Source organism: Hypanus sabinus, chromosome 1 (assembly GCF_030144855.1).
Source record: "Hypanus sabinus isolate sHypSab1 chromosome 1, sHypSab1.hap1, whole genome shotgun sequence".
Taxonomy (NCBI): domain Eukaryota; kingdom Metazoa; phylum Chordata; class Chondrichthyes; order Myliobatiformes; family Dasyatidae; genus Hypanus; species Hypanus sabinus.
Genome location: NC_082706.1, coordinates 186,761,538 through 186,777,213, shown reverse-complemented (window position 1 = coordinate 186,777,213; position 15,676 = coordinate 186,761,538). Strand labels below are relative to the sequence as shown.

General features: G+C 38.7%; 1 protein-coding gene across 17 annotated transcripts in view; it reads right to left on the bottom strand.

Moving 5' to 3' along the window:
- LOC132401241 (interaptin-like) overlaps positions 1-15,676 on the bottom strand; it is a 617,788-nt gene that overhangs the window by 211,011 nt on the left and 391,101 nt on the right. For all 17 annotated transcript variants that reach the window (XM_059983244.1, XM_059983267.1, XM_059983373.1 and 14 more), the window contains one exon: positions 2,899-3,037. In XM_059983244.1, coding sequence (XP_059839227.1) covers positions 2,899-3,037 — 139 coding nt within the window. The remainder of the gene's footprint in view (positions 1-2,898; positions 3,038-15,676) is intronic.

Sequence of the window (15,676 nt, the reverse complement as noted above, 5' to 3'; positions counted from 1 at the left end):
GTAATACTTAATTAGTAAAATATCTCAACATACAAAAATTAGTAAATTATCTTAAGATGCTGGACTTGGTATAATCAGGAAAGGAAAGCACACCATCAACTAGAAAGATTTTTTAATCAGGCAAATTTTTAAGAAGCATAGTAAAGGAATCTACATAGAATTCAACCCTAACAAACTGAAGGTACATGTCAATTAAGGGGTAAAGGACATCTGTCAGGAACAAGAGATTAGAGGAACATGGAGTTCTCAGATGGTTATTTCATTGGAGAGAATCAGAAAGAAGGGCATGTGAACAAAAGGATGAACATTGTAAATTGGAGATATGGTGAATGATATTTTATCAATGTTCATGACTATGATGTAACATATTAACTATGAGTTGATGGGAGAATATAACTCATCAAAGGTTACAGTTCAAGCAACAGGGAGGAACCAAAGCAGATCTTGAGAATATTATAATAATTGAACTCAAATTATAGAAGAATGGGTAGCAGCAAATGGGCTAGGATAAAGCAGAGACTAATATTACCGGTCAGAAATTCAACAATATTACTGATAGAAAGAACGCAAGATTCAGCAGAATCATTCATTTTTAAAATATGTATTGCAGCTATATTTCGTATGTCTATACTCAATGGGATTAACAGCCTGAGAATGGAATTTGTAGTAAGAGTGGAAGTCAAAAGGTTGGTCTTTACAATGTTTCATTACGGGTAATTTTTAGCCAGAGAGTTAGAGGCAGTTTGCAATGCAAAAAATAATCAAGCTGCTGGGGGAGCTCAGTGAGTCAGGCAGCATGACTGGAGGCAAAGGGGTCATTGATAATTTTGGTTGCGACTTTGTATCAGGATCTGATAAAGGGCCTTGACCTGAAACATCAACTATCCTCTGCCTCCACAGATAAATTCTGACCTACTGAGTAACTCCATCAGTTTGTTTATGACATGTCTGTGACACCCCTTTCAATGCTTATAGTGAAGTGGTCAAAGTCAAGAATGGAAAAATAAAACCTACACTAGCCAGTGTACATGTGATTCAAGATTCAAAATTGTTTAATGTAATTTCCAGTAGACAAGTGTAAAAGAGAACAAAATAATTGTTACTCTGGATCTGATGCAGCACAAAAAACATAAGATAAAGCACATAATAATAAAAACACACAATAACTATAAATACATAAGGTAGCTTATATACATAGATTGATATTATGTTCATAAAGTAATATTAGGCACATGAGCATCTGTAAATAAAGTGACTCTGACAGGAAATGATAAAGTAGATGTGGTGGGGGGCAGGAGGGTCTGTTAGTATGTGGAGGTATTGATCAGACTTACTGCTTGGGGAAGGTAACTATTTTTGAGTCTGGTGGCCCTGGCATGGATGCCACGTAGCCGACTTCCAGTTGGGAATAAGACAAACAGTCCATGAGCAGGGTTGGTGAGATCCTTCGTGATATTACTAGCATTTTTCCAGCACCTTCTTGTATAAATGTCCTTGATGATGGATAGGTTGGTGCCGGCAAAGCATTGGGTAGTTTGACTCTCTATTATAGAACCTTCCTGTCCACTGCAGTTCACTAGCCATACCATGCAGTGATCCAACATGTCAGGATGCTCTCTATTGCTACTGAAGGTAACTTTCCTTCAATAGTAATAGAGAACATTGTAACATGCTGCATTATTGGATAGTGGTCAAGGACAGATCTCTTACCTAAAGACAAGATGTTTTGATGTCTTATTAGCTTGAAAATAAATTAAACGCTAACGGTGGATAACATGCAAATATTACTGCACAACATTTATGCTGGATTTTATGCATATGAAAAATATAAATTATCATAAAAGTGCTCAGACCTTTTAAATACTTTTTGAAGTTTAACTTCTTTCTGAGTATTATTGTAAAAACCAGTCAAATATATTTTGCGCAGTATTGATTATGAAAACCTCCTTAGTCAGACTATACCTTCTTCTCCCCATCTGGTTTCAGAGGAATCTGAAATTCAATACTAAGATTATCTGCTCATCCAGTTTTCACTGAAGGAATTTGTAATATGGATTTATTTTCAGGCACAAAATAATCATTGGTACTTTTGCTATTTGAATGTTTTAACTGTCAAAATCTGTTTTTATCTTTGCAAGTAAATTGCATGAATTTCACATTAAATCACACTTATTATGCAATCGATGAGTGAGATTTGGCATTAAACACATAAATACTCTGAAGACTGGATCTGTATATAATATTTTCTCATCCCTCTCAGCTTCAGTACCATTGTAAACATTTGCTGAGGGAAAAGTTATTATCTATTCCCCATTCTGATTGTCTCAGCTTGTTCTGTGTCTTTCTATGACTTTATTCATTTCAACCACTATATGAAATCTAGAAGTTTGCTACAAACTTAAATAACTTGCATATAATTTCACACTTTATCACTTGTCATTCATATTTGATATTACTGTTATTAAGATCTCCATAAATTAATTAGTAAATTGATGTAGTGCCCTAGATTTTTCTGTTGCAGGTGAGAAACTGACAAAGTAGACAAAATCACCAAAGCAAGAGTACATTAAAAAAAGAATGACCATGAATGAGCCAAAATAAATACATATTCATGAGAGAATACAGGGCCATCAGAGTGTGGAACAAGCCGTCACCACAAGTAGTGCAGCGAGCACGATTTCAACATTTAAGCAAAGTTTGGATAGGTACGTGGACGATGTGGTCCCCGTGTAGTAGATGGGAGCACACAGCTTAAATGTTTTTGGCATGGACTAGATGGGCCAAAGGGTCTGGTTTTGTGTTGTACTTTCCCATGACTCCATATTCTGTTGCGTATCCATACAGATTTATTTTCCTTAAACTGCAAGCATTTTACACTCAGATCTGATAACTGATTACCTGCTGCCGTAGAGTTTGGATCTGATCTTTAGTGTTTCCCAGTTCCATCAAGGTGCTTTGACTGTCATCATGGTGGTCCAGGATTTCCTGCTGTTGCTTTATCATATTCAGTTCATTTCTCAATTCCTCATGTTCTTGTCTGGGTAAATAACAAAAATAGCATTTTCATACATGATCAAGGGCAGTACTTAATGTTGGTGATTAGGTATTGTGGGTTGCTTGGAAACAATGCAATGAAATAATTCACAATTATTGGTCTGCAGATGTTTGGGGCACAAAAAGACTAGTTATTTCATTATGTCTGTGCAAACTTTTTGCTAGAGCAATTCATGTTAAAATCCACCTTTGTGTGTCAATGTTTTGATTTAAAAGAGTACACTGGTAAGTTTGATTGGTAACAAGTTCTAAACTCCAACAATCTACAGATGAAGGAGTCCTTCTATCATTTTTGTTCACACTCTCAATGAGAACCTTAAACTGCTGATCCTTTGGCTCTAATTCCAGAACCAAAAGAAAAAGTCTCCACTTTATCGATATCCAACATGTAAAAACTCTGTTCTACTGGAAATATTCCAATTAGTGATTTGATATCGCAGCCAAAGTTTCCCACATCTGCAGCATGCTAACAATTCCAAGAGTCACTATGCCTTAAAAAGAAATACTCTAAAATTTTCTTAGGAATTTATAAAAAGTAAAATTTAGCAATCCGTATCTTGAAGAAGATATACAGTAGATATGAACTCTGAGGGTTCAAATTGTCATTTAATAGATTTCACCCAAGAATCCATTAATTTATTTACTAACTTTTCTGCCAGTATATTTCTAGATCCCTTATTTTGGTGAACTTGACTTTCCTTGTCCTTTTCCATTACATTGCATCTTATCTATGTTGTTCAGTTTTGAACAATCCTCATCCCATTCACTACCACACTTTCTTGCATTGGTTCAATATGGATTTGAGTGATACCCACTTATCACTGTATTTCTTTGATTAATTCACCACCTGCTCCAACTGTGTATGGTGAATGTACTTCAAAGGTTCATTTTATTATCAAAGAGCGTGTGCAAAATACAACTCTGAGATTTGCCTTCTCTAGATAGCCATAAAATATAGAAAACCGTAGAAATAGTTGAAAGAAAGACATCAATCCCTCCCGCATAAGAACAAAAAGAAACAATAACTCACAAATCCCAAACCCCCCCACTCCTCCCTTGCACAAAACTAACAGAATACACAGATGGAGAAACAATAAGAACATGAAACCCCTAACCCTCAGCTCACCAATTGGCAACAAGCAAGAATTGGCAAGAACATGAGAAAAAAACATAGAACTGAAAGAATCCAATATAAACTACAGTTAGTTTGAGCTACAGTCCAATCCACAAATCTTAGAATTTTGATAACACCTCCAAGAGCATTGGGACACAGCAGCCTCTCTGAGGGTAGTGATTCAAACCAGTAGACCCTCTGAGGGAAGCAACTTGAACCAGCAGTCCCTCCGAGGGAAGTGACTCAAATCAGTGGCCCCCCTGAGGGCAGTGACTCAAATCAACAACTTAAACAATAACATTGTTTAATAATCAAGGTTGAATGAGTTTCCTGCACCAAAATTGATTACCTATTTTTAAATTGCCAATAGGGACTTAGGAGCTTTACAAGGGAAATATTTATCCCAAACAGTGCAACAATATCTAACTCAAAACAGTGTAGAATAAAATGCGTAAGTATACACAATGCTTTCAAACTTTCATATTCCTGCTCTTACCTTTATCCCATCCAGGCTACCTGGATGGACTATGTGGTACTTCCTATCACATTGATAGAAATGTTATTTCTACCATGGTCTCTGTCTATACTTCTCACTGCCTTGGTAAAGCAGCCTCCATGATCAAAGACCCACCTATTCCCATTGGTCTCCCTTCTTCCCCACCCCCTCTCTGTTGGGCAGAAGATATAAAAGACATAAAGCATATACCACCAGGCTCATAGACAGCTTCTACACTGCTGTTGTGAGATTATGGATGGTTCCTTAGTATGATAAGATAGACTTTTGATCTCACAACCCTCCTTATAAAGACATTGCACCTTATTGTCTACCAGCACTGTACTTTCTCCATAGCTGACACATGTTATTCTGCACTGCCTTTGTTTTACCTTGCACTATACCTCAACGCTTCATTGTAATGAATGGATCTGTATGAGTGGTAGGCAAGACAAGTTTTACACTGTATCACAACACGTGACAAATAATAAACTAATTTACCAATTGTAGAACATGTTTTAGGCTTTAGAGATCCTGTTATGAAAAGTGTTTAAAAAAAACTAATGTTTTCAAAAACAAAGACCATAAAATTAATTTTTTGATAAAGTATGGTTTTCACTGCTTGGAAAGTCAGTAACTAATGGGCTCAGTGGCAATTTGTTTACCTTACAAGACTAAACTGGACTTTTGATTAAAAAGGAGTACAAGTCCCAATTTTAAAATAAAATTTCAAAGCTAAAAGCATTGGTACTATTGATTATGCTGAAGTATTGGATTCTCATTAAATTCATATGGTTTATTAATGTCCTTCAAGGAAAGAACTCGCTGCCTTAAGATATCTGACCTGCACATGAGTCTAGTTAGCTGTCAATGTTGCTTGGATTAACCGTAAGTGTCCATTTAGGTGAGCATGGAAGGGGCTTGGGGATGACGTCATTTAACAAATGAGTGTAGGCTTTTTCTATTGAATTCGTGAGGTTTCTGATCATTTCTGCAGCTAGATGATGCAACAGACTGTGAGTTACCAGCGAGAGAGAGTGTTGAGTTAAGTTAGTTGAAGAGTGCACTACAGCAGTGGGCGTTCCCAATATTTCTCTGTGTCCAGAAGATTGTGATAATTTGTGGCACCTAGTGCATATTGGATACGTGATTGTCACTTTGTATGATCCATACTTAGATTTCTGGAGTGTTCAGTGGTGACCACTTTTTGTTAATCCATACATGGATTCAGGTGTGTTACATGGGCAACCACTTGTGTTAAGGAATATTCTGTGACCATCACCTTGTGATATCCCTATGTGGATTTTGGAACTTAGGCATCACTTTGTTATCCCTGCGTTGACTCTAGTATTTAAGTGACGACCACTCAACTTCTGGAATCTTCTGTGACTGTCAACTCGTTATCCCTGCGTGGATCCAGCGTGTTACGTGACAATCACTTGTCCTCTGGAACTTCCCTTGTGTCATCTTAATATGGATTTATGAACCCTTCCTCACAGACACCTGTACCTGTTCCCATGGATTCCAGAACCTTCTGGATTGCCATCCTAGGACTCTGTTTGAGTAAGACTTGGGAGGAACTGTTTCCAGACCTCCAGAATTTGTGAGCTAAGATGCATCGCACTGTAAATTTTTGGTTAAAGGAGCAATTGTTTTGGTTGTCTATATTTTGGGTAGGTATTCAAAATATATTTGTTTTACATTAAAATCTGTGTCTGTGGTCTATGGCTGCTGGCACATAACATAACACTTTTAACTGAAGAGGCAAAACCATTGACAACAAGGTCAGTTTGACAACCTGGCATCAAACTAGGCAATAGATAGGACAGAAATACACCAAAACTTGTTGCTTTAAAGTCTACTTCATTAACTAATGCTGGATTTGAGAGAGCTGTGGCCAACATAGCCAAGAGACACTCTGACATACTCAAATTATACCTTTCAATAGAATATTTAGTATCAAGTAAATAAAAAAAAACAGATTACGAGAGGTTTTGCTTAGGATAACAACAGATTCTTCAATTACTTTTAAAAAGTAAGCATATAAACATTTGCAAAAAGGAAAAAAATATATATTAGTGAAGGGGCAGGTTGATTGGACAACTAGATTTTTCAGAGTGATAGCACACGTATGATTTGAATAATCTCATTCCATGCTGCAATATTTTATTATTTGACTAATAAGATCTAATATCAGTAATTGTTTCAATATATGATTTTCTCAAAATAAATTATTCTTTTAAAATTGATTTTAATATTAAATGAACTCGCAAAACAATAACAACTGTCATTGTTATTGAATTAATGGTAATGGTAACATATAGAAATTAACAGTTAGTTTATGATGGCACTACAGCATTCCAGGAAATCCTGATGTACATGTTAATAAATTACCAGGCTTATTCTTCAAAAGTATGTTTCAGTGAATAATGAGATTATTCATTATTGAGTTAGGCATATTTGAGCAGACATGCAATCAATTAATAAGTTAAAATAGAATTTTGGTGTTTGAAATAACATAGGAAACAAACTTTTGAAGCTTTTGAAATGCTTGAGAAAAGCTGCAGTATGAGCATGTGTAACTAGAACAATTATTTCAATAGATTGTGACTGAAGTGAATATACAGGAGGCAGGACTCCCCTTTGTCCCTTGGGTAGACAAGTAATGAGTTATTTGATATGAACAAAACTATTGTCAGCAGCACACAGATGAGAGGTGAAAATTATGCCTTAAAAGTATGGCTACAAAATTTAATCAATATTATGTCTATTTCTGCCTTTCCACAAGGGGCTACAACACACAGCTTCAAACAATCAATTCTACAAATTATTACAATTTCCAGCTTCTTAGATGGATGTTCTAACAACTTTTAACAGCTGCAAGAAGCATTAGAATTTGAAATAGTGAAATAATTCCTTCCAAACTTTCAGTTAATGGTGTTTATATATTAATTTTCTCCCTTTCTCTGGCTGTAAAGCTGGACTTGTTCATAAAATAGAAGGTAAGATGCAGAGGAAAAGAATAAAGAAGATTCCTTCAGTATATTTTAGGCAACAAACATTATTCAAAGTGGTCAAGGTGGAGGTCTTAAAATGTCACTGCTGGTTAAAGAAAGAAATGTATGCTTTAACGCTATGCCTTTCATAACGTCTTGTTAGTGCAAAGTGCCTTACAGCCAGTGAGTTGTTATTGCTGTATTGTTGTAAATGTTAAAGCCAACTTGTGCAGAACAAATAACAATCTGATAATGACCAGATAATGTATTATTAATAAAGTATATTTTGTGATAAACATTGGTATATGCTAAAGTATTCTTTCCTGGATATGGTGACAAAAATTCTTATGTTATGTGAAGTTCAAAGTCTCCTATGGAAGTTACTATTTCCTCAGTACTTAAGTGTCAGTCTATTGTCAGATTAAGTTTCAGATTTTTGAACTTAGATGTCCAGAGCAGTAAGCCTACAAGCTTCTACATACTTTTTTTTGCCGATTTGATAGAGAAGCAGGTTCTGAAGTTTACCACTGAACAACTACCTGATGTTGGAGATAATACAGTCATTACAAAGGACTTTGAGCAGTGCCAAATGGTACGTCACTTTGTAGTGCACTTGTTGCTAGAGGTCAAAGAGGAATTTTGAAATATATTTGAAAATTCTCCACACCATTTTGACAAACTTCGTCAAGGTTATTATTATTCATACCAGATATTTTCTGTAAGTGCCTTGTGGCGTTTTGTGCAGGGGAGGAGAGTTTGAGGTTTGATGTTCTTGCTGCATTTTTTGTTAGCTTTTTGTGTGAGGAGAGGGGGATTTTATGGCCAATGCTCTTGTTGTGTTTTGTGCGGGGGAAAGAAGTTAGGGAGGGGTTACGGTTGTGTTGCTCTTCTAATTTGTGCTGGGAGTGGGGTGGGTTTGCTGTTTCTCTCTGAATTGACTTGCATGGTTTTTTTGATTTTGTGGATATCGGGGTAAGAAAAATCTCAGAGTTGTACACTGCATACATAATTTGATAATAAATTAACCTTGGAACCTTTTGTATTTCGCAATTTTTGAATGCCTTTTAGATGTTAGCAAGAGAAAACTGCGCTTGGTCAATGACACTGATGAGATCCAATTTGGTTTGGAGGAAGGAAAGGAGATGGATATTCAAATTTCAAAGTACATTTATTATCAAATTATGTACACCATATACAAGCTTGCAGGCAGCCACAAGACAAAGAAAGACAATAGAATTCACAAAAAAACCAACACCACAAAGACAGTCAAACATCCAATGTGAGAAAAAAAAATGTGCAAACAATCAAATAAAAGTAAACAAATAATACACACAACATTAAGTACAGAGTGCCTGAAAGTGAGTCCACAGCCTTGGTGTTGGTTCAGGGTTTCAGCCTGCCCAGGAGACAAATGTTTGTAGAACACAATCACTGAGTCAATTCAGCATTGAGGCCTGATGGTTGAGAGGTAAAAACTGTTCCTGAACCTGGTAGTGTGGATCCTGAGGTTTCTGATTCTTCTTCCTAATGTCAGCAGCACGAAAAGAGCCTGGCCTGGGTGGGGGAGGGGTTGTAGGGTCTTTGATGATGGATGCTGCTTTCCTGTGACAGTAGATAATAGACAGTAGGTGCAGGAGTAGGCCATTCAGCCACACTAGCCAGAACCACCATTCACTGTGATCATGGCTGATCATACACAATCAGTACCCTGTTCCTGCCCTCTCCCCATATCCCTTGACCCCGCTATCTATAAGAGTATCTAACTCTCTCTTGAATGCATACAGAGACTTGGCCTCCACTGCCTACTACGGCAGAGCATTCCACATATCCACCACTCTCTCGGTGAAAAAGTGTTTCCGCACCTCTGTTCTAAACGGCTTACCCCTTAATCTTAAACTGTAGCCTCTAGTTCTGGACTCACCCATCAGCAGGAACATGCTTCCTGCCTCCAGTGTGTCCAATCCCTTAATAATCTTATATGTTTCATTCAGATCCCCTCTCATCCTTCTAAATTCCAGTGTATACAAGCCCAGTCACTCCAATCTTTCAACATATGACAGTCCTGCCATTCCGGGAATTAACCTTGTGAACCTACGCTGCACTCCCTCAGTAGCAAGAACGTCCTTCCTCAAATTTGGAGATCAAAGCTGCACACAATACTCCAGGTGGGGTCTCACCAGGGCCCTGTACAGCTGCAGAAGGACCTCTTTACTCTTATACTCAATTCCTCTTGTTATGAAGGCCAGCATGCCATTAGCTTTCTTCACTGCCTGCTGTACCTGCAGGCTTGCTTTCATTGACTGATGTACAAGAACACCTAGATCTCATTGTACTTCCCCTTTTCCTAACTTGACTCCATTTAGATAGTAATCTGCCTTCCTGTTCTTGCCACCAAAGTGGATAACCTCACATTTATCCACATTAAACTGCATCTGCCATACATTTGCCCACTCACCCAACCTGTCCAAGTCACCCTGCATTCTCATAACATCTTCCTGACATTTCACACTGCCACCCAGCTTTGTGTCATTGGCAAATTTGCTAATGTTACTTTCAATCCCTTCATCTAAATCATTAACATATATTGTAAACAGCTGCGGTCCCAGCACTGAACCTTGCAGTACCCCACTGGTCACAGCCTGCCTTTCCAAAAGGGACCCATTAATCGCTACTCTTTGTTTCCTGTCAGCCAGCCAATTTTCAATCCATGTCAGTTCTGCCCCCAATACCATGTGCCCTAATTTTGCCCACTGATCTCCTATGTGGGACTTTATCAAAAGCTTTCTGGAAGTCCAGGTACACTACATCCACTGGTTCTTCCTTGTCCATTTTCATAGTTACATCCTCAAAAAACTCCAGAAGATTAGTCAAGCATGATTATCCCTTCGTAAATCCATGCTGACTCAGACTGATCCTTCTACTGCTATCCAAATGTGTCATAATTTCCTCTTTTATAATTGACTCCAGCATCTTTCCCACCACTGACATCAGGCTAACCGGTCTATAATTCCCTGTTTTCTCTCTCCCTCCTTTCTTGAAAAGTGGGACAACATTAGCCACCCTCCAATCAGCAGGAACTGTTCCTGAATCTATAGAACATTGGAAAATGATTACCAATGCATCCACGATTTCTAGAGTCACCTCTTTAAGTACCCTGGGATGCAGACCATCAGGTCCCGGAGAATTATCAGCCTTCAGACTCAACAGTCTATCCAACACCGTTTCTTGCCTAATATAAATTTCCTTCAGTTCATCCTTTACCCTAGTTCCTTTGGCCACTATTACATCTGGGAGATTGTTTGTGTCTTCCCTAGTGAAGACAGATCCAAAGTACCTGTTCAACTCGTCTGCCATTTCCTTGTTCCCCATGATAAATTCACCCATTTCTATCTTCAATGGCCCAATTTTGGTCTTAACTATTTTTTTTGCTATTCACATACCTAAAGAAGCTTTTACTATCCTTCTTTATATTCTTGGTTAGTTTACCTTCATACCTCATTTTTTCTTGGCGTATTGCCTTTTTTGTTATCTTCTGTTGCTCTTTAAAAGCTTCCCAGTCCTCCAGTTTCCCGCTCATCTTTGCTATGTTATACTTCTTCTCTTTTATTTTTATACTGCCCTTTACTTCCCTCGTCAGCCACGGCCGCCCCTTACTCCCCTTAGGATCTTTCTTCCTCTTTGGAATGAACCGATCCTGCACCTTCTGCATTATTCCCAGAAATACCTGACATTGTTGTTCCACTGTCTTCCCTGCTAGGGTATTGTTCCATTGAACTTTGGCCAGCTCCTCCCTCATAGCTCCACAGTTCCCTTTGTTCAACTGTAATACTGACACATCCGATTTTCCCTTCTCCTTCTCAAATTGTAGGTTAAAACATATCATATTATGGTCACTACCTCCTAATGGTTCCTTTACCTCGAGGTCCCTGATCAAATCTGGTTCATTGCATAATACTAAATCTAGAATTGCCTTCTCCCTGGTAGGCTCCAGTACAAGCTGTTCTAAGAATCCATCTCAGAGGCACTCCACAAAATCCCTTTGTTGGGGTCCAGTGCCATTCTGATTCTCCCAGTCTACCTGCATGTTGAAAACCCAATGACAACCGTATCACTACCTTTGCGACATGCCAATTTTAACTCTTCATTCAACTTACACCCTACATCCAGACTACTGTTTGGGGGCCTGTAGATAACTCCCATTAGGGTCTTTCTACCCTTAGAATTTCTCAGTACTCCTTGTAGATATCGTCAATAGTGGGAGGGCTTTACCTGTGATGAACTGGGTCGTATTTACTCCTTTTTGTAGTATTTTCTGTTCAAGGACATTGGTGTTTCCATACCTGGCTGATACAAGAGGATACAACAGAGGACAAAGTATGATCCTCTTTCTGTACATCAGCGGTTCTCAACCTGGGGTCTACAGACCCCTTGCTGAATGGTATTGGCCCATGGTATAAAAAAGGTTGGGAACCCCTGCTGTAGATTGACATATTTTATCGTTTGAACTTCCTCCATCAAACCTTTAGTGCTGCACTGAAAATCTTACATATCATAATCCTCCGATAGTTGAACTGTTCTGCAACCTGTTACATTAAGATCATGGCTGTTTCTTTACCTCAGCACTACTTTCTTCCACTAACTCTACAGGATATATCTCTTAATTCCCTTAATATATTGATCTCTAATATACTTAGTGAAAGAGCCTTCACAGCCTACCTGTGGTACAGAATTTCAAAGATTCACTTTGTTCTGGGCTAAGATGTTTCTTGTTAATCTCATCTGAAGAACCAATCCCTATTTTAAGAATGTGGCCCTTTATACTTGTCACCCTAACCTTCTCTGTACATCCACTTTGTCAAGTCCCTCTAGAATGTTATAGCTTTCAGTGAGATCATCTCTTGTTCTTCTCAAACATAAGCCTGGCCAGTTTAATGTCTCCTCATACAATAAACCTGCCTTCCCAGGAATCAGTCCAACGAACCTTTGATGCAAGCCGTTTATCACAGTTCCTTAGTAAAGGGGAGTGGAGACCTGTGCACAATAATCCAGTTTGTTTCATCAGGGCTCCATATAACTAGAACATGGCAATTTTTTACCTTTGAATTCAAATCCTTTTGCTAATAAATGTCAACATACTTTCTGTCTTCCTAATTGTTTGATGCTAACATTCAATGATTCATGCACTCCTTGTGTTTCCTTGAACACAAACAGCTTTCAGTTTTGCACAAATGCTAGCAATGTAATTTTGTCAGGAAGCATGTGGCAAGTGCATCACAGCATCACTAAGACCATAAGACATAGGTGCAGAATTAAGCCATTTGGCCCAACGAGTCTGCTCCACCATTCAATCATGGCTGATCCTGTTTTTTACTCTCCTCAGCCCAACTCCCCAGCCTTCTCCCATAATCTTTAATGGCATGGCCAATCAAGAAACTATCAATCTCTGCCTTAAATATACCTAACAACCTGGCCTCCACAATTGCCTGTGATAACAAATTCCACAAATTCATCACCCTCTGACAAAAGAAATTTCTCTGCATCTCTATTTTAAATGCTGATGCTCTGCCCTCTTGTCCTGGACTCTCACACCATGGGAAACAACCTTTCCACATCTACTCTGTCTAGGCCTTTCAACTTTTAAAAGGTTTCAGTGAGATCCTTCTAAATTGCAGTGAGTACAGGCCCAGGGCAATCAAATGTTTCTCATATGTCCCTTTCATTCCAGGAATCATCCTTGTGAACCCCCTCGAATCCTCCCAATGCCAGCACATCTTGTCTTAGATAAGAAACCCAAAACTGTTCACAATACTCAAGGTGAGGCCTCACCAGTGCCTTATAGAGTCTCAACATCACATCGCTGCTCTTATATTCAAGAACTCTTGAAATGAATGCTAACATGGCATTTGCCTTCCTCACCATCAACTCTACCTGCAAGTTAACCTTTAGGATATTCTGCACAAGGTCTCCCAAGTCCTTTTGCATCTCAGATTTTTGTAATTTCTCCATGTTTAGAAAATAGTACATTTTTTTTACCAAAGTGTATAAACATGCATTTTCCAACATTGTATTTCATTCACCACTTTCTTGCCCATTCTTCTAACCTGTCTAAGTTCTTCTGTGGCCTTCCTGTTTCCTCAACATAACCTGCCCCTCCACCAATCTTCGTATCATCTGTAAACTTGGCAACAAAGCCATTTTTCCATCATCTACATCATTGATATTCAGCATAAAAAAGCAGTCCCAACTCCAATCCCTGCGGAATACCACTAGTCACAGGCAGCCAACCAGAAAAGGATCCTTTTATTCCCACCTGTTGCCTCCTACCAATTAGCTAAGGTCAAGGTGGCCTATGCACCTTTTGGTCATTCAGTTTTTTGAACACCTTCTGCACTGTAATAGTAACTGTATTCACTTCTCTTCCGTTACACCCTTCAACATCTGGCACACCACTAGTGTCTTCCACAGTGGTAGTTTTTTAATTGGACTAGACCAATTTCTAATGAATAAATGTGCTTAGGTATAGGTAGTCATTTCAAAGACATTGATAAACCTAACAAAAGTCAATGATGCAATAAGGCAAAAGGAAATCCAACATACAGTGTGAATAATTAGTCATTATTTGTTGAGAATTCCTACCCATGCTGAGATCTTATTCACTTCATGCAAGGTTGTAAGGTATCCACTGTATCAACATGCCCAAGTATGTTGCCAAATCAAACCTTCACATTCATTCTCCTGATGTCCATTTTTGAGTTTGTCTAAAATGTGCATAATTTTACCATTGCAGGATCTTTGGTACCCATCTTTTCTGAAGTGCTTGCACTCATTAACCTGATGTTCTGAAGTGTGTAACGCCCTGGGAAAGGTTTCACTGCTAATGTAATGGTTCCTCTGTAGCAGCAGTGTTTGGGTTATGGCTTGAGATACCGGTGTCCAATGAGGGGAGGGTTGTTCTTTCTTGTGTGCCCGAGAGCAAGGTATTGGCGGGCTTTAGTTTGGCAGAAGACAGAGAGAGAAAATACCAGAATGGAGAGGCCATAGACTGTAGGACTGAGTGGAAGTGGAATGGGGTTGGGAGTCAACGACACCCAGGGGAAATCGATGTAGAATGAACAAGTGGGAAAATTGTGAGCTCCAATGTGCATTTTAGACTGTTTCATTAAAATGGGCCCTTTTCTTTTTGTTTTCTTTAGTAACCTTCAAGGTTCGAAAGTTCAAAGATACAATTTAATGACAGAGAAATATATACAATATACATCCTGAAAAATGCTTTTTCTTTGCAACCATCCATGAAAACAAAGGAGTGCCTCAAAGAATGAACGAGCTAAATGTTAGAACCCCAAACTCCCCCCCACCAGCAAAAAAAATCATCAGCACTGCCACCAAGCAATCAAGCTTGAGCAAAGCCACAGCAAATACACAGGCTCACAGTTACCCTAAAGACTTCACGTTTCACCCAGTATTCGACATACCACAGGTTCTCTCTCTCCCTGATAAGGCCGAAAGGGGTGTCTCCACTTTCCTAGCAAGCGGGGAGATGTAACAAACAAACCCCTAGTCAAATTAAGAATTATAAAGCTAAATCGTTTAATTGCATATGGTGCACTGTTTGTTATTTTGTGGTACTGATTTGTAACAGGGGAAAACATCGCGCAGCATCCACACAAATGCGACTTCACAAATTTGGCGGGCCAGAGAGTGTCTTCCCCTAGATTAATGCCGTCGGCTGAACCTGAGGCTTACAATTGGGGGTATCGTTCTGGGATTGATTTCATTGGTTACCATGTGATTACCCTGAGCACTGAACCAGTGGGTTGTATGTTTTAAATCTGTGCTGGTATGGATGATGCCGGAGTGGAGTGGTGGTGTTCATCCACGGGGGTTATGGGTAACTAATGAGTGCATGTTGAGTGGGGTAGATATTCGTACTCTGGATGAATTGTTAATTCGCCTGTTAAGTACTGCTGAAGTTATGATTGCGGGGTGGAGGTCTGTTAAAATGGTGGGCACAGCCCTTGT